This window comes from Chelonoidis abingdonii, chromosome 3 (genome assembly GCF_003597395.2).
Source record: "Chelonoidis abingdonii isolate Lonesome George chromosome 3, CheloAbing_2.0, whole genome shotgun sequence".
Taxonomy (NCBI): domain Eukaryota; kingdom Metazoa; phylum Chordata; order Testudines; family Testudinidae; genus Chelonoidis; species Chelonoidis abingdonii.
This window is the reverse complement of record NC_133771.1, coordinates 21,516,073-21,539,440: the sequence shown is the minus strand read 5'-3', so window position 1 is coordinate 21,539,440 and position 23,368 is coordinate 21,516,073. Positions and strand designations below refer to the sequence as shown.

General features: G+C 38.0%; 1 protein-coding gene across 1 annotated transcript in view; it reads right to left on the bottom strand.

Moving 5' to 3' along the window:
- Positions 1 to 332: 332 nt before the first annotated feature.
- Positions 333 to 23,368, bottom strand: part of APOB (apolipoprotein B) — a 46,404-nt gene continuing 23,368 nt past the window's right edge. Inside the window, exons 18-29 of the mRNA XM_032782475.1 lie at positions 22,476 to 22,687; positions 21,652 to 21,834; positions 21,300 to 21,421; positions 20,407 to 20,617; positions 18,767 to 18,942; positions 18,412 to 18,599; positions 18,009 to 18,154; positions 15,342 to 15,715; positions 6,598 to 14,181; positions 5,475 to 5,589; positions 4,432 to 4,618; positions 333 to 2,156 (exon numbers count right to left, since the gene is read on the bottom strand). Coding sequence (XP_032638366.1) covers positions 339 to 2,156; positions 4,432 to 4,618; positions 5,475 to 5,589; positions 6,598 to 14,181; positions 15,342 to 15,715; positions 18,009 to 18,154; positions 18,412 to 18,599; positions 18,767 to 18,942; positions 20,407 to 20,617; positions 21,300 to 21,421; positions 21,652 to 21,834; positions 22,476 to 22,687 — 11,316 coding nt within the window. The 3' untranslated portion in view covers positions 333 to 338. The remainder of the gene's footprint in view (positions 2,157 to 4,431; positions 4,619 to 5,474; positions 5,590 to 6,597; positions 14,182 to 15,341; positions 15,716 to 18,008; positions 18,155 to 18,411; positions 18,600 to 18,766; positions 18,943 to 20,406; positions 20,618 to 21,299; positions 21,422 to 21,651; positions 21,835 to 22,475; positions 22,688 to 23,368) is intronic.

Below are 23,368 nucleotides of genomic sequence, written 5' to 3'. Positions count from 1 at the left end.
CTGAAACCCTAGCTTTTGAGACTATTTACAAAATTTACCATACATTATTTACTTTGTCCAACACACAGTGAAGTCAATGTAAAGACTTCCATTGTTCCTAATGGATCAGGCTCATGGCCCAAGTAAAACTGGTTATAATGAATAACACAGCAGTGTAATAAAGAATTCATTTATTGGCTTTTGAAGCACATTAAAATAACCCGCTGTAGATTATTCAGTTTCATTTACAAGTACAAACTCAGACAGTATCTTCCTGAAGTTCCAATATGTTGATTGCTGTCATCTTTTAAATACAGTGTGATAACAAATTTGTGATTTTAGCTCTTCTACATGTCCATTCAGGTTCTTATGCGCTGCTGTATATTTTCAATAATCTGCTGAATATTCAGTTGCTCATCAGCAAGCTGCTGGTCAATAAATGTTTGCAATTCTATCCATGTCTTGGAGTCTTGGTCCATGCCCTTCTGAATCAACATGCGTGTTACTTCCAATTTTTTTCTGAGTGCCTCCTCATATAATTGGGGCATTGATTGCCAGTCAAATGGTGTAGGCACATCTAGTCTAAGCTCTCCTTGACGAACAGCTATGTATGGCCTTATGCTATCAGTTGTCATTTTCTCAAGATGATGGAGCAACTCCGTGATGTACTGGAGGAATGTAGAGTACTTTTCTATAGTCAGATCAATTAATTTTTGTGTTGCACTGATTAGCCTTTCATAGGCTTGGCTGAGTTGGTTATAGGCATCCTGTATTTTCACTTTGACTAGTTTGTTATATTCAGCAGAACTCTTTTTGGCAGTTTCAGACCAATATTGGATCTTTTCCTGCGCAGCAGAAGAGAGCTCAATGGCTTTCTGTCTTCCTTTTCCATCAGCATCAATAACCAGATCATAATACCTCTGGCCATGGTTTTCCACAAATTCTTGTATTTGATCAGTCAGACGTGAAACCAAGTCAGCAGTATCTCCAATGTATTTGGCATGCCAGTCCACTAGAGCATCTAATAGGCTCTTTAACCAATCTAGCACCTTGTCTTCTACTTCATAGTATTTGACTGACCACCCAACTAAACTTGGATCAAAATATTCCTCCCGCAGTGCTTTTACATATAGAAGAATCTGATGTAATTTCTCTGAAATCTCTTGAAATGTCTTCTGGCTAAAGTCTTTTAACTGAGAAAGGTGTGTTTTAATATTCTCTGTTGAGGATCTCAATTTTTCTGCATAGTCTGAGTTGACGGCATCACTGTACATCTGTTGTGCTTGAACTTTAATCTCTTCAAAATTTTTCGATTGTAAATTTCCAATAATTTCTTCTACATTTTGGAAAACTTGCTGCACTAATTGTTTCAGTTGCCTAAGTTTTTCTGCAAAGTCAGCCTCATGAAGAGTAGCAAATATCTGTCTGGCTTTGTTCTGCAAATGTTTTAGCATTTCTTTAATTTGATCAAGCACTTCACTGCCTTTGAGAATTTTGTCAGAAGCAGGAACTTTAACTTCCATCTCATTGACAAATGCAATCAAAACGTCGAAATACTCCTGCATTTTTGAAATGCATAGATCAGTAGCTTTTGCTGCCTCCTCTGTAGCCATTACATAGAGTTCTTCACCAGTATACTTCTCAGCCAGTCCAGGGACCCGGAATTTTGTGATCTTCAGGAATTCGATGGTTGAGTCAATCAGGTGCTTTACCCTCTTGTGGTATTCCCTTATTACATCCATTGTAGCATCAAAAATCTTTGTTCTTATTTGCTGGTAATCAATCTGGCCTGCTTGATCTGATGCTTCTCGATATAACTGTTTAGCTTTGGCTGTCATCTCTTGGTACTTCCCAGTGGCATGGTAGGCAGCTGTGCGGAGGTCAAGATCCATTTCAGCTATTTTTCTTTTGGCTAAGTGGTATGCTTTGTCAGCCTCGTTTTGCATGATGTTCTTCAGCTTTAGGGTGGCTGCACTGATTTCCATCCCTGTATGCTCACGGTGGTACTTGTTAATACTGTCATAGAGCGCCTCTGTCATTGTAGGTATCTTTTCTTTTAGACCACTCAGCATGTCTGTAGCAGCAGCATCGTTCCAGTTAGTTTTGATCTGAATCAGCTCAGGCTTCTTGAATGATATCTCACATTTTAATAAGTCGATTTCTTTCTGAGAGGCAGACTGAAAATCCAAAAAGGATAAGTGAACAAACAGATTCCGATTCAAACAATTCAGATATGATTACATGCTATTTCAGTTCTAAAAACATGACCCTAAATTATAGAGGGATTTTAGATAAGCATTTTCTTCTCTTGCATTCAATTTTAATATAAACTCAGTTTTGTCTATCATGTGTCTGCATATTTTTAATTGCTGTATTGGATTAAATTCTGTCCTTACTCCTAAAAATAGTGGAATAAGAAAGTAAATCAGGGCAGAATTTGGTCTCATTATTTTTTATAACATCTTTCTGATTCCTTTGTATTACCTGTTAATTGTATCAAAGCAAGAATTACTTGGAAAGGTATCAGTTCTGCTCATTCACTAAGCTCTCATCATACTATTGTTAAGATTCTATTTAATTATTTTATATGATGAATTGAAAGAGATCCACTATCTTAATACAAAAGCATTAGAAGTATGCAATCCTCCAATGCTTTAAATCAACAAGACTACTAGCATAAATGTTACTCTAGTTTTGGTCCCCCCACTACAGAAAGGATGAGGACAAATTGAAGAGAGTCCAACAAGGGCAATGAAAATGATTAGGAGGCTGGGGCACATAACTTATGAGGAGAGGCTGAGGGAACTGGGGTTATTTAATCTGTAGAAGAGAAGAGTGAGGGGGGATTTGATAGCTGCTTTCAACTACCTGAAGGGGGGTTCCAAAGAAGATGGAGCTAGGCTGTTCTCAGTGGTGGCAGATGACAGAACGAGGAGCAATGGTCTCAAGTTGCAGTGTGGGAGGTGTAGGTTGGATATTAGGAAATACTATTTCACTAGGAGGGTGGTGAAGCACTGGAATGGGTTACCTAGGGAGGTGGTAGAAGCTCCATCCTTAGAGATTTTTAAGGTCAGTTTTGGGAAAGGCTTGGCTGGGATGATTTAGTTGGTGTTGGTCCTGCTTTGAGAAAGGGATTGGACTAGATGACCTCCTGAGGTCTCTTCCAACCCTAATATTCTATGATTCTGTGATACTCAGTATGATTAAGCGTTGTTAAATCAGACCCTAAGAAAGTAAATATATTTCCCTGATTTCAATTTTACACAAGTTAAATTGTTAATTTTATGTGATACCTAAATTAACATATTGCTATCTTGGAATATTAAGTCTGTAATTCTGAAGTTATTGTGGTAGATTCTCAGGAATGGAATTTTTTGTTGCCAAACCCAATAAGTGGCTTTTAGCTCTGAGCCTCACAATATACCTAAGGTGTGTTAATGATTCCACACAAAACCCTTGACAGGGACCTAGAACATAGGCTCAGTATCTCATTACCATCACTTCAAGGTTGCTGGTTCTAGTTTGGGCCATTTCTACAGTAAGTACAAGTACAGTAGAACGTCAATTTTTATGAACACTTATCTTACATATGACCAGTTATACAATCCATTTTCCCCAACAGAAGAAAAATCACATAATAAGAGATAATGAGGAGCCTGGTGGCACCTTAAAGACTAAGATTTATTTGGGTATAAGCTTTTGTGGTGAAAAACTGAAGTGGAGTTTTTCACCCATAAAAGCTTATGCCCAAATAAATCTCTTAGTCTTTAAGGTGCCAAAGGTGGGGTTTTTTTACCCACGAAAGCTTATGCTCAGATAAATCTGTTAGATTTTACCGTGCCACTGGACTCCTTGTTGTTTTTGTGGATACAGTCTCACCCGGCTATTGCTGTGATACATAACAAGAGATGTCATGAAGAACAAATCAACATCCCTTCACATTCCCATGCCTTCAGTGCATTTAAATTGCTTTGCAGTGATTTGAAGGACAAAGAGAAAGTAGTGCAGTGCATCATAGAGCAACTTCTGCACCATACCTACTGTAATTGCTCAGTCCTCAATTAGTTCATAAAATAGGGCTTCTACTGTAATCTGATGGCTGTACAGCGGTTTATATGCAATTAGTTTGATGCCCTTTGTTCACTTTTTAATGGATGTATATTTTTGATCTCAAAGCTCTGCCAAGACTAAATAGATAGGGAGCTTGAACTATTTTCTTACCTCTAAAAGTGTTTACAGAGATATTACTTCCAGAATGGAGTTAAGTCATATTGATGAGATTGGATGGCGTAAAAGAAGCTCGCATTGCAGGATTTATGGTACGCTTTCCTTGGACAGAAGTCAGTTTTCAAAACTGTCACTCTAGCCCTTTTAGTAAGCATTACAGTCACTTTAAAAGGTAAAAACCCAAGCCCCATGGTGTCTTTTTGCTTCATTTCAAGACTTGCCTACCTGTTGAGTTTGGTAGTAAATTTTCCCCCGGAGAATATCTGTGTCCATCTCAACACGAAAACCCAGGGTGCCCGCAGAAGGTGAAGATACCGATGAGGAGATCCTGTGCCTATCTCCCCAATAACGCATCTGAACATCAGTAAAGGTTGGGCTGGTGATCTTTAGTAACGCAGTGTGAGCCAAGACGCTGATATAACCAAGAACAAACAGTGTTTAAGAAACAAATGAATGCTAAGCTACAGGGCAGCTCCTAAAGAAATACATATTGCAGTCTGATTTCTTACAGTATCTCTCGTGATTAATAAAAGTATAAAGAAAGCCAAAGCAAGCAAAAAAACCCTAAGAGTTTTACTGTCCACATTTTACCTTGGGACTCTGACTAACACATATGCAAATGCAGGGTAATATCCTATACTGTTTTCTCAGGCAAAACTCCATACTGAGGTTGGTTAGGAGTTTTGGTTGAATTAGGACTGCAAAATAGGCCCTGAATGTTGTTAGCTGATTCTTACAGTCAGATTTTTACAAACGAGCCTCCTTCTTTCTCTATCTGTGTACTGCAGGCACAAATAAGTGTAGATAGAAATTTTGTGCCCACAGTTATCGTTGCTTGCAGTCACTGTTACTGAGCCCCTGATCTGCAGATGAAATCAGGTAATTGGACATCCAAGTCACTGTAAATCTGAGCATAAATAATTGCAGGTGAAAATTAGGCTTCCAATGACTTGTGCTTGCAGAAAGAGAGCCTCGGTGGAGGCTGTGTTGAAAATCAGGATCTTCAATTATATGAAAACCTTAGTTACATCTCACCAGTTATGTGAAATGGCAGGCTCTTCAGAACAGTCATATTCGAGAAGAGTGCTTTCCAACTTCCCAGTTATCTATTGGGAGTGGAGTGGTGAGGGGTAGCCCAGGGAGCAAAGGGAGCACATTTATTCTTTATAATTACCACGAAGCGCTTTGTAGGAGTTAGGTTTCTAAGCCATAGTCTGTTTCTTGTCATTTTGTCTATTATAAACCATGTCACCTAAGCAAATCTTTACCTAAATCCTTGCATAGTCAGATCTTCCTTATAGTCCATACTTATGTCACGATGTGAAAAGCTGGCTGTTATCTTTTCCACAGACACATCACCTTTATATCTGTTGGTTGATACAGCTGCAAAAGAGAAATTTTGCATTGTGTGAATTTCTGGAATCACTGCAGAAAACAGATCACATGGTATCCTGTATTTCAGCTGGATACATCACTGTGGTTCCATAGTCACACAGCACTGTCACTGTGTGGTAAGAAGTTAGATGCCCACAACTGCAAAATACAAAAGGGTATGCATATATCTGTTTTGTCCCAGACATTTTAAAATGCAAGAAATGTACTGTAGCTAGAAAAGGAGGGAAAAATAGGGAAATAGAAATTGGGAATTTTACAATTCCTTCTTCATGTCTTTTATTGTAATTTGGATATAAAAGGCCCTTTTGCTTTGTTTTTTGCCCTTGATGCAGAGTATAAATGGAGCTCTCTCTTCTGCAGCATGTCATTTTACATTTACCTCATGTTTTTACTATAACTTTGAAGTTTGGTGGTGCTCATAAAAGTGGCAAAAATGTTTTTGTGGTATTCTGAGTGTGTGTTTCAATAATTTTTAAATCAGATGTGCTCAGTTTCCAAGCAAAAAGATGGATATTTTTTTTAACTGACAGCCTTACAAACTGATCCTGAGATCAGTCAAGCTGGATTCTGCATTATCATGAGTGATAGACCCTAACTAATCCAGATCCCATTCAAGTCAATGAAAAAATTGCTACAGAAGAAATTATTCCCTTAGTTAATCTGTGCAACCCTCTGAGCTTTCAGTTGATTTTTACAAGTGTAAAAGATCGAGCCTTTAATTGATACTTACTAAAAATAAACGAGTTGATGATGTGCAAGAAGAAATAGAAACTAGCTCTTTCTTTTAGCTGTACTGGCTATGCAGGGCTAACAGGAGTGAGAAGAAATAAAGTTATTTTGTCACTAAAATGAACACAGAGAAAGAAAAGGGATCCTCTTTTACATTCCTCTTTCACAGTACAACTGCACTTCAAACACAAAATAATTGTTGACAAAAAATAATGTTAACATTTTCAACCCAAATTTTGGAGTATGAAATTCTAAAGTTCATCTTACCTTCCAGGTCATATTCCAGGAACTGTAGTGTTGAACTGGAGGTAGAATCAATGGAATATGTAAAAGAGTCCTTGTTGTTTTTTACATCAGTTTTCCAGGTGACATTATACAATGGTGAAGCAACTCTGAAAGAGCCAGTCAAAGCACCGAATGCAGGGAAATAAATTCCAGCAGGAAAGAATATTTTGAGAGGTGGGATCTCTATTTTCTGCTCAGGAATTGTAATTGTTGGCAAGTCAAAGTCTGCAATCTTACTAGCCACTTCACTCAGATCCACATACATATTACCAAGGGAAATGCTTTTTGGAAGTGTGAACTGAGATAGAGTTATTTGGTACTGAGGTACTGTCACCTCAAAGTATGGAATTTTATATTCTTCCAGTGTAATGTACTTGTTTCCTACATCTACTTTGGGGAATCTCATTCTTGGCAGAGAGGGTAAATTGATGTCAAAAGGCATTATGCTTAGCTTGTGTGGAACTTTTATATTGCGCAAGTCAATGGTATACGATGGAACTTGCAGGGTTGTGAAAGGAACTTGAAATTCTGGAGTTGTGAGAACTGGACCTGGAGCTTCTAGATTTATCTCAGGAATAGTGATTGTGAAGCTGTCAGCCAGTCTGTTCACATATATAGGTAAAAAGTAACCATCTTCGCTTTTTGTATAAACTATGGATGCAGAAGTATTTAAGTACTGCTTTGTGTCAGCACTGGTAGTGAGGTCCAGTTTCAAGATATCCCATAAACTCTTTTCATAAACTGGAAACACAACGTTCCTGAGGAAATCGACATGTCCTTCCAAAGACCCAGAAATGTCAAATTGTGCCTTTGATTTTTCATTTGCTAACTGCATACCATGACTGAGAGATAATGACTGAATTTGGCCTTCACCCTTCCAGCCAAGTTTCTGGTTTTCAGTGTTGATGTTCATTAAAACTTCCTGATTAACTGAAGCTATGTCCAGGAAGGAATTTGGCTGAGTAGCTTGTAGCTGAAGAGAAGCTGACATACTCCAAGGAACCAGTTCTAAGGTTACTCTGCAGCTCTGAGTCCCTTTAGTTCTCAGAAGAGGGGTACATTGTGCATAGTTTTCCCCATTGTGCTCCCAGACTGCATAAACACGATGTGTAGATGCTTCAACAGCAACTTTTTCTGTCATTTCCACATTCCAGATTCCATCTGCTTTAGAGTTAGCCTCCAGCTTGACTGAGGAGCGAGCTCCATTAGAGTTCAGGTAGGTATTTGCCTCATGTATTAGCATCCCAGAAAATGGATTTAAGGTGTATAACATTCCATTGATGTTTCCTTTTGTTGCTGTCTCTACAGAAATGTAAGATGTAAGACTTTCCAGAGTAAGTTTGTGATCAACTGCACCTTTAGCACTTGCACCATATCTAAGAGTATCAAAATCATAATTTAAATTAATGGCCGAGGAAACAGTAGGCTTGGACTTAGTGTTTCCTGTAAGCTCTTGCTTGAAATTCATTTTAAAAACTGGAATGTTGATCTTTGCATTTGTTGTCACTGAAGCTTCCATATTCCTCTTTGTGAGGCTAACAGTGCTGTCATGCTTTCCTTCCACAAATTTATTATTACTCAGGGACAATGCTGTGGCCAGTTTCAAACCTCTTTTCCTTGTCAGGCTTGTTGTAGCATCTAAATTAAACTGCAGTGCATCAATGACAGAAGAAGATGAGGAACTGAAGCGAGCAACAATATCAGACTGGTTGAAAAGCCCAACATTTGTATTCAAGGTAATCACACTGGATTTAAATGAAAAGTCATAGGTAATGTTTCCCAAAGCAGGAATCAAGATATGGTTCGAAGGGCTGTGCACTGTGAATTTAGGAAGCTTAAGTGTGCGCAGATCTTTGGGAACATGAAGGACCGGCATCTCCAGCGATGGTAGGACTAACGTGTAAGACGGCACTGAAAACCCAATAAGTGGAATGGTGAAGCCTGTTGTGCTTATTTCTTTGGGGATCACATAACCGAATGCTGGCAGCTCTGCTGTAAAGGGAGACACCTCAATGTTCACAATGGGAATGGTATATCCAGGAATTCTGAAAGTCCGTGGTAGTTTGTTGAATGAAGTTTCTACTTTATATTTGTCAAACTCTATCTTGGCTTTGTTGTACGAACTGGTGAGAAAATCTAATGCATTGTCCCTTCCTTTCTCAAAATGTCTGTTGAAGAAGATGATGTACTGATTAATTGCTTCATGCACTGCTTTTAAGGGAAGTGGGAGTGAGTGCATGTCTTTGTTCTTCTTATATTGGGCATTCAGATTTAAATCAAATGATTGCTTCGTAGTCTTCAATAAATCCTTCAGGCCTGTCTGTTCCCACAGTGAATACCCTTTCATCGCCTGAGAAGTTTTGATTCCAACATAAGGAATGTGAAATTCAGGAATTGATAGAGGAATATTTAGGAAGTCCAGGTTGGCTTCACCATTCATTCCCACATGAGCTTCAATCTTGTCTTCAGTGTTCCCTGCAGACATGCTGTGGGAATATTTGTACTGATTGAACCTGCCGCTAGCTTGCCAATGGACTTGCTGAGCAGAGGAACTGAGCGCCAGACCATAGTTATTCTGAAATTCAATTTTACCAGTCAGTTTCAATGGAAAACTAACTTTCACATTCCCATCATTGTTTGTTGATATGCTAACTTCAAAGGGCTTCACCAAAAAGGCGAAATTATTATTTACGGTTCCAGCAACTCTCCCATTGAGCATAGCCACATGATTTCCTTTTATTTCTACTTTCATTGTTGCAAGCTGCCCTGTGCCTTGTACACTTAAAGTGCTACGACCCACATGTTGCGACTCAACTTCAGACTGAAGCTGAAGTGTTGCATAATTTAGGAGACCACATTCATAATTCACACTCTGATTGATTTTCAGGTATTTACCGTTTATCCTGTTTTCAGCAGCAAATGCAATAATGGGCCCCTCCATCGTAAAAGTGACACGGGACTCATGGGTGCCTTCATCGGAGAAATCAGGAGAAGCCCATTTCCAGTTTCCTTTACCACTGGAAGAAAATGATATGTGTCCTGCTTCTAACTCTGTTAGCATGTCATTCATTAGATCAGCCTGGCTGGAGAGATCAGCTTGTGGGATGTTCAGTCTGTGAGAATATGTTGTCCTGCTCTGCATCAAAATTTTCCTCTCTAGCTTGACTAGTAAGTTGTTGTGTACTTCCATCAAATTCTTTGTAGTACGTAAGCTTGTAGTAGTTTCAGCTTTCCCCTGTACAGAAGTCCCCAAAAATATCACTTCACTGTTGTGATCAACTTTAAGGAGTGTATGAGTGATTTTCATGGTTTCTTTAAGGATCAGTTGCTGCATCTCAGGGGCTGAGAGGCGTGCATCCGCGTTCACTGTGAAAGCAAGGAAATCTAATCTGGATGTTGCTTGAGCTGAAACAGTGGCTACAAATTCTGGGCTGTTTACAGAAGCTGTAGTGTTCTGAATGCCAGCAAAAGTGGACAGTGTGAAGAATGGAGAAGCTATTCTGAAAGCACCAGACAGTTTGCCGAATGTAGGGGCAGTGACTGTGTGTGGAATACGTGGCAGTTGGAACTCTGGTACCTGAATGTTAGGAATCTGGAACTCATTTAGATTTAGTTTAGGGATCAAGAATTCAGGTATTTGTGGCTCAGGTATATGAATTTCTGGGAAAGAAATGTCAGAAAAAAGCATATCTTTCATCTTTAGTTCTCTAAAATACACGTCAGGTACTGGCAACTGAAATTCACTGGACATCATTTGGTCTATTGTTTTCACAATCTTGAGTTTGATTTCATTCAGGTCAATTGTATAAGAAGGAACCTTATAGGTATTTAGAATAGTAAATTCTGGGGTAGTAAACCTGACTGGAATTTGTATGTCTTTAAGTTTTTTTATGTGGATTTGATAAGAAGGGATATGCAGGTCAGTTAATGGAACTACGAAATCTGGTGTTTGAAATGTTGCTTCCCGGAGAGCTCGGAGACTGACTTGAAAGGCAGGTATGTTGACTAGGCCAGTTCTGATTTCAGGAACATTGAAACCTGTTTCAACAAACACATTCACTTTTTCTGCCCATTTTTTTACATCATACTGCTCAGCTAAAAGAGCAATCTTCTTAGAAGCAATGTCCCATTGGTCAGAAATATATGTGACAATGGTATTGTAGAACTGGCTTGCCTTTTGAAGATATCTCTGGCATTCTTTTGGAATGTCCATTTGATAAATCCTGTCTCGTAGATCTTCCAGGTTTTCATTTAGCTTGACTTTCAGATCAGCAAATACTGTTGAACTTAGGAGGTCCCTGAACCAATCAATGACTGCTGTAAGCTTGGTGTCTTTTAATTGTTCCATGAATTTTGAAACTGCAGCATTGACATCCTTCATATACTGTTTTAATACTTCTGCTTTCTGTGAGAGTTCTAGGGTTCTGATTTCATCATTGATTTTCTGGGTAATTTCCCGGATTTTGTTGTTTGTTTGATCTACAAACTGGTTATAATCAAAATTCTTTAGCTGTTTTATAACCATGTCAAGGAATTTGTTGACTTCATCCATCAATTTTTGATAATCAAATGCTTGCACTTGCTTGACAGCATCATCAATAATACTAACAATTTTATCAAAGAATGATCTTATGTCAATTGTTTTCAGGGAAATGGTTAGCTTTTGGACAGTTTCTTTCACTTTATATTGGTCAGACAATTGTATCATCCTGTCCATTAGAAACTGAGCCTGCTTATCAATCTCATACTTCATGATCATGTCATGCATTTTGCCTCGGAAAGCACTGATCTTCTCAGCAACTTCATAATCCTCCATCAAATTGAAGAGAATATCTTTAATTTGTTCAATAATTTCATTCATTTTTTGAACTGGTAATGAACTCCTGATTTTTTCTAGAAGTTTTTTAATGTCAACAGCCAGTACCTGTTGTTTCAAATTTTCTGCAATACGTTTGGCATCAATATTGTGAATCTGACTCTTGAGCTGTTCTAGTTTTCCTTGTACCTGAGCTAAGATTTTGTACTCAGCATCCATATTTTGAATCCAGGCTTTGGCACTGCTTTCTGTTTTGCTTGGGTCATACTGAGCAATAATGGACTGTAAGTCTTGAATAGTGTTAATCATCGTTGCACTGATTTTATACTGTTGATCCAGAACTTTCATTTTTTCAACTATTTGGTCAATCAGTTTTTCAATAACTATTCTAATGTCATACTGATCATAATTATCTCTGATAAGTTGCTCAAGTTGTATCAGGTAAATCTGCAGCTGAGACAGTGCTTCCTGCAAACTGATTCTGGCATTTTCCAGTGCACTTTGGATGTCATCAGTTGTTATTCTATAGTCCTTTGTGAAAGCAACCAATTTCTCTTTCATGCTGTTAACCTTGTTTTTGAAATCTAATTTGTTCATGTAGTCATCCACCTGCCGTGGGAGTTTATCCATAGTTGTCCTGTACTTCCTCATATATTGATCTATATTTATGCTTTTAAAGTACCTTTGTATAGACTGCAGCGTGGATAGAATCACACCCCTGATTTGTTCAAAGTAAGCAGGCAGGTATTCTAGGAATGGAAGGTTGATAACATGCTCGTCCTTGTTCTTATCATATTTCACAGAACCAGAGATGCTGAATTCTTGAGGCTGTTCCTTGGCATCCCTCAGACCTAGAACATCAATTAAATTAATTGGTTCAGACATTAATGGTACTTGAATTGGTGAGTCCATTATAGTGAGGTATGCTAAAGCTCGTCCGCTAAGTTCCACACCAGTTTTTTCTGCATCATTGTAAGCACCAAGGTCCTGTGTGTATACATTATTGTTCACTTGACTCTTCAATTTCCAGGCACTTGACTGCGCTGATGGAGTGAAAAGCATATGGATTTTGTTATCAAGTAATGTAGTGTATTTTTTTCCAGTAGTTAGGATGTGACTGGTAGATCCTTTGTAATCATGGGAGAACGTGAAAGCTAGGGGCTCTGCTTTAAACAGGAATTTGCTGTACAGTTGTCCAGTATGTTCCCCCATAGCAAATAGTCTCCCATCACCAGTGGTGTGTACATCAGCAGTGACAGTAAATGGGGCCATAGCGGAACGTACTACATTGGTGAAATGCAGGGATTTTGCATCATAGTTTGTATTGATAGTAATTGAGGAAGCAAGCCCTGCAACATCCAGGTTAATTTTGTGGATGAGTGCTGTGCCTTGAAGTTTTGCAGCTGTGTCTGTTTTAAAATTTGCAGCCAGATCAGCATAAGTGATGGCGTATGTATGCTTCACTTCATCTGTTCTGTAGGCTCCTCTCACATTACCAGTCAGCGTCAGCTTCAGTGGCTCCAGTCGTAACTGTGCTTTGTTGGTTACATCAGTTTCACTGTATTTTAAGTCATTGTTCAATTTAGCTGTGAGTGAATAGGGCTGCAGCTGTAGCTCAAAATAATGCTTGTGGGACTTGTCAGAGCTGATGGTATTGTCTAATTTTGAAGTAAATGTTAAGGATAAGCCAGGAATGTTCAGCTCATTCACGTGCTCAAGATTCATTTCCTTGTATGATCCTATCAAATTATTTGAAAACTTGAGTCCTTCTCTATTAACTCTAAAGTTTAAAACATTTTTGCTGTCCATGCCCAGAACTGTGCTCTGATATACACTTCCTAGTGCTATTTCCGTTAGGGCCATTCTTCCATCAACGCTGAATTGTGCATTGTGTTTACCATAGCGCCCCTTAGCAGTAACTGCCAAGGTGCCTCCAGAAGCATCAATTCTAGCATTCATTTCTTTCTGCAACATTAGTGGATTAAACTGCAGGTTTGTGGTTGCGCTGCTGGCCAAACCATCCTGATTAATCCTTAATGTAGACTTATGTGCTGCTCGGTTTCGTTGACCATTCACAGCAACATCACAATTTAGTTCAAGACCCTGGGAATTAAGGGAACCTGAAAGGACGGTGTAATACCGGTTTTCTTCATAAGTTGCTTGGTATTCAGAGTGAACTGCAGCCATCTGCTTTGCCAAAATTAATTCAAACTTGTTGAGACCTGCGAGATTTTGGTATCTTCCATTTGTTTCCGACTTCACATTCAGTCGGCTCTTTTCATACTTCAGTGAAGCTGTGTTTGTTATGATGCCACTCTGAATATTAGAGACTGAAGTGACTGACAGTACATCATCAGTTCGCTTGCCGGTTATCTGGTTGGTAGCGTGAAGGTAAGATGAGTCAAACGTCAGATTGGATTTCCCAGTTAAGTCGTGGCTGTTTTTGTTATAGGTGCTTGAGAGAGTGTAAATTCCTTTAGCAAAGGCTGAAGCAACTCTCAACTCCCCTTCCATTTGTACTTTGTTGATATTCAAATTATTTTTCTGGCTGAAATCCATATCTGTAGAAAAGGAGAGCTGAGTGCCCAGAGTGCTAGATGCCATCAGTGAAATGGTCTGTTTTACAGTGAGAGTAGGTTCATATTTGTTTGTCCTGATATATTTAAAATTTGAATCTAGGAGTCTGTGATGTAGGGAACTTTCATATGTGCAATCAAATGTATTTTGATCATAACATGCTTCTCCAGAACCTGGAATAGGAGATAGGGAAGGGGGAAAACAAAAAATATAAAGGTATAATAAATATCTTACATTTCCAAGACAAAATAATATACTATTTATGATACCATTAAACTTTCAGAATTGCATATTATTTTGTTCAAAAAGCCAACACTGTTTTGGTAAATACTAAACATTTCTATAATATTGTATATTTGCTGTCTGTGGCTAAATTTTCAAAAACAGCCTTTAAATTAACTCTTATTGTGATAATACATATAAATCTATCAGATGAAATAGGCCATACCATTGTTTAAACTTGAAATGAACAAACTGTGTGCCAAACAAATCATCCAGATCACAGTGTTCATGACACATCTCTTTCATCGTCTTCATTTTTATTGTGCATCATGCTAGGATTTTCAAAAAAAGGCTAAAAGTGTTAGGCAGGTAACTCCCACTGAAATTTAGATTTAGATGCCCAGCTCCCTTTGAAAATCCCAGTTTCATGATCTATTCCTTAGAGTAGCTAACAGTCTAGAGCATCCATTGACCTCTCAATAGGAGTTTGAGTTAATTCAAAAGGAATTTGTGACACCTAGCTCCTTTCAAGATCAGATCCTTAGGCTGTGATTTCCTCAGGGCAAGGACTTTGTTTACATACATATATGGTTTTGTATATATACGTATAGGCACACATACACACACGCTATGGTGCTGTATAAATAATTAACGATAATTATAGCAATACAACTGCACCTGCATATTTGCATGGAAAATTGTTTGTGCACAGAAATCAGTGTTTGTGACCTAACTACCTGAATTGCAAGCACAGATAATTGCAAATACTAGTATAGGCCCTGGTTCTGCAAGCACTTAAGATTCCTATTGAGCTTAATGGGACTAGTCATGTGCTTAAGTGTTTTCAGGATCAGGGCTTCAGAGGCTGGGTTGTGGCCCCTTGGAAAATTTGGATCTGAATTTTTTATTAAAACTATTTGGATTTATTTTTATCATCTAATTAAATAAAGTTCATATTATATATTTTAAAAAGAAGAAAAGATTTGAGTTTACACAACCATGTTTTTAAATAAACAGTTTGCAAATGAATCTCCTTTTCATGGTACATATAAAAATAGAGACATTTTAAAAGTAGATTTAAAAGTGTAACACTATTAACAAAAATTCTTACCTTGCACACTGTATGAAAGTAAGTCGAAAACAGAATCAGCTTTCATCAGGTAACTAGTTCTCAGACTGGAAACATTCTTTGTGGTGTTAGCCACTGTATAAGATCCAGACCAGTTGTAATAATTGCTGTATACGTTTGTGGAGACCTCTAAAGTGCCCAGTAAAGGCACACGAAGTTGGTAGGACTCTGGAACAGTAAATAGTGGAAGTTGATACTCTTGAGATGGTACATTTATTCCAATTGATTTCATTACCAATGGACGTGTTTTTACAGTCTTTGGCAGGCTTATATCATGCGATGATCTTCCACCAAATGGCAATGGGATGTTAATTAGAACATTGTCCTTGTTCCAAATATATTTGATCCGTCCATCACTGTAACACAAATTACTCACTGTTATCATTATGTAAAACTCTATGAAACACACAAAGTAGTAGTTATTAATAATAATGATAATGAGGTAATTCATAAATACATTAATTTTAAGGGAAGAAAGAACCATTATGATCATCTAGTCTGACCTCAGCACTCCACATATATCCACTAATTAAAACTCTATGCAGGTAGGTACGTAAATGTTGTTATCCCTATTTTACAGACAAGAAGACTGAGAGATTAAGTGGGCCAACTCCACACAAAATGTCACTGGCAGGGACTAAATCTTTCCCCCCAAAATAAATTGACTAGACCATGCTGGTTACTTCTCTAGTTATTTTTTCCAAGGAAGTTAAACACAAGACTCTTATTTTGCTCCTCATTTTCTGCTCTAATTAATACTTTGCATCTGCCATTTGAAGACCTTAATATGCTTTATGAACAGTAATGAACAGAAATGAGTGTCAGAGACAGAGGTATAATATACATTTTATAAATGAGGAAACTGAGGCACAGACAGAAAAAGTCTTTTGACCAAGGTCACATTTTAATAGAGTTACAAAATGGACTCCAGTTTCCCAACTCCCAGAATAATGCTCTAAGTGCTCTAAATGGCATCTCTTGATTGGAAGCCCTTCCTTTCTGATATCATTGCCACACTTATGCAATATGCTGTGTGGAATAGTAGAAAAAGGGATCTGTTCATATTCTTGTGAATAAAAGTGATATGTTTGTAGAGTGTTACATGAAGGGCTTCATTGTTATTATTATTATATTCTATGATAGCTGCTGGTTATTTGCATATCTCAACATTTAATTAATTTTAGGAGACATTATTTATTCGTTCAAAAATTCATACTGGAAAGTGTGTTCATCATTATACACTACTCATTACTCATCTTTCAGTACCTATTATTATTTTTCTTTAGAAGTTCCAGTCATCCCATCGGGTAACAGAAATGATACCATGTGACTGTGAAAAACTCTGACTGGCAGCTGTAAACAGGTTTGGTGGGGCTGGGGGATATTGTTATGAACAGAGAAAAATGAAAAGAAATTGCACTGTAATTTATAAGATCTGTGCTTTTGGCAAGTTCTTTTTGTTGTTGTTTGCCAGTATCGGTTTCTCTAAACTGGCTTTAGATTATACAATGTTTGGGACAGAGATTGTCTGCTATTTTACATGTGTTCTGTGGCTAGAGCAACCAGGGTTGGAATCTTTATGTGCTACCAGAATATTAATACTCGTAATTTAATGATCCACCGCACAGCACAGTGAATACCAAATAGTTAAACTGAACAGTTTCCAACACCATAGGCTGAAATTATTTGCATAAACTGTTCTGTGAATACTAACAAATAATAGATACATTTGCTGTAATCAAGACTGATTCATAAATAATTTGCAAATAGTACAACAGCATTATTTGTAATGATTATTCTATCAGCTATACTTGATTAAGTTTTTTTCCCTCCACATGCCTGTAAGGACCACTCCAAACTTAGAGAAAATACAAAGTCCATTGGCACATATGACTGTCTACAAAACAGTTTTACTGAAGCATAAGATTTGGAAATGTATTAGTACCTTTGGGCATCAGAAAATATGTTTTATAAAATATGGTCCTAAATGACAGTCAGATACCACACGGGTGAGTACGGTGCACACTCCAAGACAAATAGCTTAGCTAGGCAGAATGTGTGCTGCTGAATAGAAGTGAATGGCACCAAATAAAAAGTTGGGATTTTTAAGAAATGGCCGATAAATCAGAGGCACTGAATGGGAAATGGTTAACAAAAATGTAGTGTAGGGCAGCAGAATTAGCCACTATTATAATAATGGGCATAGCTGGTAAGACTGTAGGAGAAAGATCACTTGGTTCCTAAACCATATTCAGCCCATGTACAGACCGAAAGCAATGAAGATGCTTATGCCTAATATGAGCTTCATGTTACCACAGTGAAAGAAAGCAGAAGGAAAAACAATTTGTTTTCTGCTAAGGGATATGGAGGGCATGATATATTTATATGTGATGGCCCAGATCTTCAGCTGGTGTAAATTGGCTTCAATGGAGCTATGGCAAATGTCACTAGCTGAGGATTGGCCCATACATATTAATTATGTATGCCATTTAGTAAACATAATTATATATCTCGGCTCTTACAATTCTTTGTTATGGCCATTATGTGCTATTGTCTAAAACAAAGTCCAATCATATTTTAAATAAGAAATACGTGAGAAAGTTTCCAGTTTCAGTCCCCTATGGAGACTGTTCTCATTTCTCCATTTACCTTTTCAGGAAAAGTTCCTCTGGAATGGTGATAACAGGCAGCCCCATTGTCTGAATGTTCAGTTCCTGCAGTCCATTTAGCTTATCTTGTAAAGTTTGGGCATAAGGAATATCCTTGGATGCCTTCTGCAGCCAGGTGCGGGTTGCCTGCAATGACACAGTGGATGTGTTTTCCAGAGTAGTATGAAATAAGGGTTAGCCTTAAGCCAGTGGGACTATCCATGTGCTTAATGTGAAGCACAAGAGTAAATACTTTTCTGGAGAGGAGCAGATGGACCTAATAATGCAACCCTTACACACCCTAGTGATTACTTACACAAGTAGTCCTAGTAAAATGTGTTGCACTGCTCCTCAGGGTTGCATGATCAAGCTGTAATATTTTTAGAATAAGTATTCACACTTACCATGATGAATTGTGAGACAATATGCCGCAATGTCATATCTGTATTAGCCACTTTCCGATCCAGCAGCTCATTGGCATGCTTCTGTAAAGCCTTCGGGTAGTCTGCAAAGTCAACAGGGAAGTTGGCAGACATCTTTTTCACTGCCGTGCTGGTGCCTGAATTCCACTCTAGTTCAATCTTCTCATTATCTGAAAATCATGAGTTCAAGGGTGGGGGAATAAAAATTAACAAAATCACATTACTCTTGTATGGCTCATGGTGTATAGAGATGTACTAGATAACGGATGTAACAGGAGATTACATGTCTGGTTTTCACAAATGGATGAAGTTTCTACATCATGATCAATGCCCATACCATATCTGAAAGCAACTCTCTCTGAAATCGAGTTCCCATAAACCGTTACAGATGAGTCCATCTGAAGAGAAACGCTGTTCAGTGAATGATGAAGCAATGCTTCAGTTATGAGTTCAGTCCGTAGGCGAGGGATAGAAATGACACCTCCCAGCATTGCATCTTTCTTCCCATCATATCTGTGAAAGCAAAATAGTAACAAACATGAACATTCACCAGTTTGGCTATATTATGGCTGGCACTTTTTCAGGAACAATTATAATTAAAACTGGAAAAAGGAATTCTAGGTCTTACAAGGAATGGGTTTATTTGGACCTAGGAACTTGACCCATGAGCTGATTAGTGCTCTGAAATTCCATTGATTTCCTTGGGACTTCACTGATGTAGGAAAATTATTATAATACTATTGTAGAGCTCTTTCTGACCAGGTATATATGGGCCAAATCCTAAAATCCTTACTCAGGATAAACCTCCCATTCATATCAATAGTAGTTTTATCTAAGTGAGTAAACACTAAAGCATTTGACCCTCTGTGGGCAATAGTTTACTACTGAGTCCAATCTTCCTCTAGCTTAAGCACTGTACACATTTGTAACTTGCTGGCTTGAGTAGACTTAATCCTGATTTTACATTGGTGTAAATGAAAGGGAATCAAGGTCCTTGAACTTTGTTAATGCCTCTGGTGTTAAAAGCAGCTCTGCACGAGGAACATCCATGGGGCAGCATCAAAATAAGAGAATTCTGTTGAAGAATGAAGGGTATTAAAGAGTGTGAACAATTCACTTCACTGTGGGCCTGTGAGGCTGATAATTTTAGGATCAAGGGAAAACTGCCATTAATTATAAACTCTTCCATAGGTGCTACTGGAAATATTCTTATCATGAAGAGGGGGATTCTTATAGATAGCTCTCTGATGTTTTTATTCTTATTATTTATTGAGTGCCAGTGGCACACTTGACACTCTACCAGTATGACAGAAGATACAGGAATTACCTCAATGAATTTGTAACCGAAATTATATATGTCATATATAGTGTGAAGAATCCATTCTGAAGCTAGATTGTACTTATTTTCTTTTTATTTATCTGTGGTGGATTATAGATGAATGGCTTTATGGTAGAAATGTGTTTGAAACAGGGATTTGAGTGAAGGGAGAGACAAGTCACATGGTGCACGTAGATGACGGTCAATCTCTGCGTATCTAGAACAGAAGTCAGCAACCTTCAGCATGCGACCCATCAGGGTAATCCGCTGGTGGGCTGTGAGACAGTTTGTTTATGTTGACTGTCTGCAGGAACAGCCCCCGACAGCTCCCAGTGGCTGCAGTTTGCCATTCCCCGCCAATGGGAGGTGCGGGAAGTGGTAGCCAGCATGTTCCTGTGGCCCGCACCACTTCCCTCAGCTCCCATTGGCCGGGAATGGGAAACCACGTCCACTGAGAGCTGCAGGGGGCCATGCTTGTGGACAGCCAACATAAACAAAACGTCTCGCAGCCCACCAGCGGATTACTCTGATGGGCCATGTGCTGAAGGCTGCCAACCCCTGATCTAGAAGAACATACTCTTGAAAACCCTACTGTTAATAAAATATTCAGTTACCTAGTTTCAAAATATTCAGAAAGTCTAACAGGATGTCGGGATTACCTTATGCGACCAGTAAGAGTAACTTCGGGAATCTTCTTGTTACTGATGTCTAAGATAAAGGTATATGCCTTCCTTTCCAGAGTGGATTCATCATTGATTCTGAAGTTGGTACCAAAGTCAATATCAAAATTTGGAATTTGGACATCACTGGTCAAAATCTTCTTGTCTCTGTTGTATCTAAAGGTCAGCGTGGCCTCACTTTGTCTTACACCTGAAAAATGCACCATTAATTATGTCTTTTTAGGCTTTTATAGAAGGATGAATGAAAAAAAATGAGCATCTGAAAATAGCATTACCCCAACTATCTAAAGCAGACAGTGAAGAGAACAATTTGAGTACACAAGTTGAAATTTGCTCTCCTTGTTCTTTCAGATTTCTAAGGATTCCATCCAACCTACTGGAGATGCTATATTGTCTCTAATTACCTCTCTGCTTGCTCTCTCTCTTTATCTATCACTGATCTTCTTCAGTTTGTCTCTCCATATAATTTGATGTTGGTTCAACTCTTTTTTTCTGTAACAGATTTTCAGTATTTCTGTGGATTATTGACTAACCATTTATTTTCATATTTCACCTAACAATGTATCTTTCCTCTTGCTTATACGGTGCCTCATAATTTCCCTTCTTTATTGCTTTCATGTACCAAGGTAATTTTATTATTTAACATAGCAAAACATTGAGACACAAAATATAGCTATAGGCTTTCATAACACCTGTGCACTGGAACTACTCATGTACATAAAACTGAGGACACACGTTTGCAGGTTTGGGTATAAAGATTGTTTTGTATTGTATGTTGTAAATAGGAATCCTAATTTTGTTAATCTGATTTTTTTCATGTCATTGTCACAATTCAAAGATGAGCTAAGTCTGATTGTTCTTTAGATTCTTACCTTTTGCCTCAGTGGTAAATTTCAAAGTGTCTACCAGGCCATTTTCCTCTCTCTGTAGCTCATAGTTAGCATTTGCAGAGTATTCATGTACTGATCCTGTAGGCTGTATTTCAATTTCAATCCTAAAGAATGGGGAAAAGGTCACCTATACTAGTAACTAACAAATCCAATTAGTATAGAAAATGGTAAAAAAAACACATCAGTTCCCAACCATCTTGTTTCTGAGCTGATCCTGCCTGTCTTTTGTTAAAGTACATGGAAAAAAAGCAGTATGTGCTGCAGCCATAATAGACATGGTTGACGTTTGTGGGGTAGACAAAAAATAGATACAGTCAAGGATGACACGACTGACCTGCTTTCCCCAGTCAGTGGGTAGTATGGTGCTGCATCTGTGTAGCTGGCATTAGAGTAAGCTACTTTAGTACAGTAATTTAGACCAACGAAGAAAGGTTTGCAAGACGTCCACGACTCTCTGTTCTCAATCAGAGGTGGAATCACTTCAGTTTTGGTTGGAGAGACCAAATATAATGTGTTACTGGAAAAGAAAAATAAAGTCTACTTATTCTCAAGACAGGTATCTAAATATTACTGTTATTTGATAAATCCTATTTATGAGATTACTTTTCAAGTAAAAACCTTCTGAAAAAATATACCTATCACAAGCTTAAGTAACAGAAAGCTTTGGAAGTAGCAAGTAGTGAGAAAATGATAAAATTATGTATTAATAATTATTATATAATAAATAACCTGCATGCATACAGATCCTTTCATCTTAGAATCTCAAAGTGATTATGATAATTAAGTATCACGCCATCACATAGATTTGCATTGTTATTACCAACATTTTATAAAACGGGAAATTGAAGCATAAACAGGCAAATATTATGAAAGTGAGTAGCAAATTCAGGAATCATTCAGGCCTTACTCCCGGGCCCTAGTCTGCTCTCACTACTACATTACACTGAGAAGGAAGTTATCCTAGCTTTACAGTAGCAGTCATTTTCCAGAATAGCAAAAAACAAACAAATAAAGACAGAAATCCAAAACAAAAACAAAAACGCCAACCACCATCAAAATAAAATCCAGTACAATATTTATCATTCAGAAGCAAAAATGCATGCAAGAAAGGAGGATGCAATCTTGAAACAGCAAATATTCTTATCCAGGTTCAAACACCTGAAGCTGAAGAGCTTGGTAGGGGTCTTTGGAGCAGGGATGCTGAGTTTTAATTGTCCGGCTCTCAAACCAACTCGGGCTTCTATTCCAGACTCATGGTATATTTTGGAGATCATCTGCACACCGCTTCTAGCAAATGCTGGGATGTTTGCTCCCACATGAGTTATAAACTCAATTGCCATCGAGGGTTTAATGATCAGGTCTGCTTGCATCTATGGGGAAAAGACAAAATGATATATTTCATTCCCCAAAGAACATCATTTAGTTCTGATAATATCAATGTAAGAGTAATGTTCTCATTCTTATTGATGGACTAGATCTAGATATTGGTAGGTTAATTTATCAAATTAATGTCATTATTCAGTAAAGTTTGGTCACTAAGACACACTATAGAATCTGAAGGAAAAAGGAAGTGATATTTGTTGAGCACCAAATATGGGGGGAGATAACTCAGGGCCAATGAACTTGCTTTATAGTTGAAGCTGTTCCCACTGCAGAGAGACTTTGAATAAAAATTGGCTGTTTGGAGAACCTCATGCAATTTAAATCCTGTCAGAAGAGACTTTTCCACAGTGGGAGGTTTATACTAAGCTCCAGTGAGTAAGAGGTTTGACAAATAGGAATGGGACCAAATATCTATCTAAACTTTCCCAATGTATAAGAGCACTCAGGCTCAAGGTTTTAATTTGGTTGATTAACAAAATAGAGGCCAGATGCAAAATCTGGATGCAGATTCAAAAATTTACAGCCCCAAATTTCAGAGGTGTTTGGACTGGAGATTTTATTCCAAACCTATTTCTGGTGACTCAGCATTTCAGGGAAGTTAGCATGCTAACTTCGGTTAATTTGGATGAATAATCTTAGATAGCTATATAAAACTCAGGCATATTTTA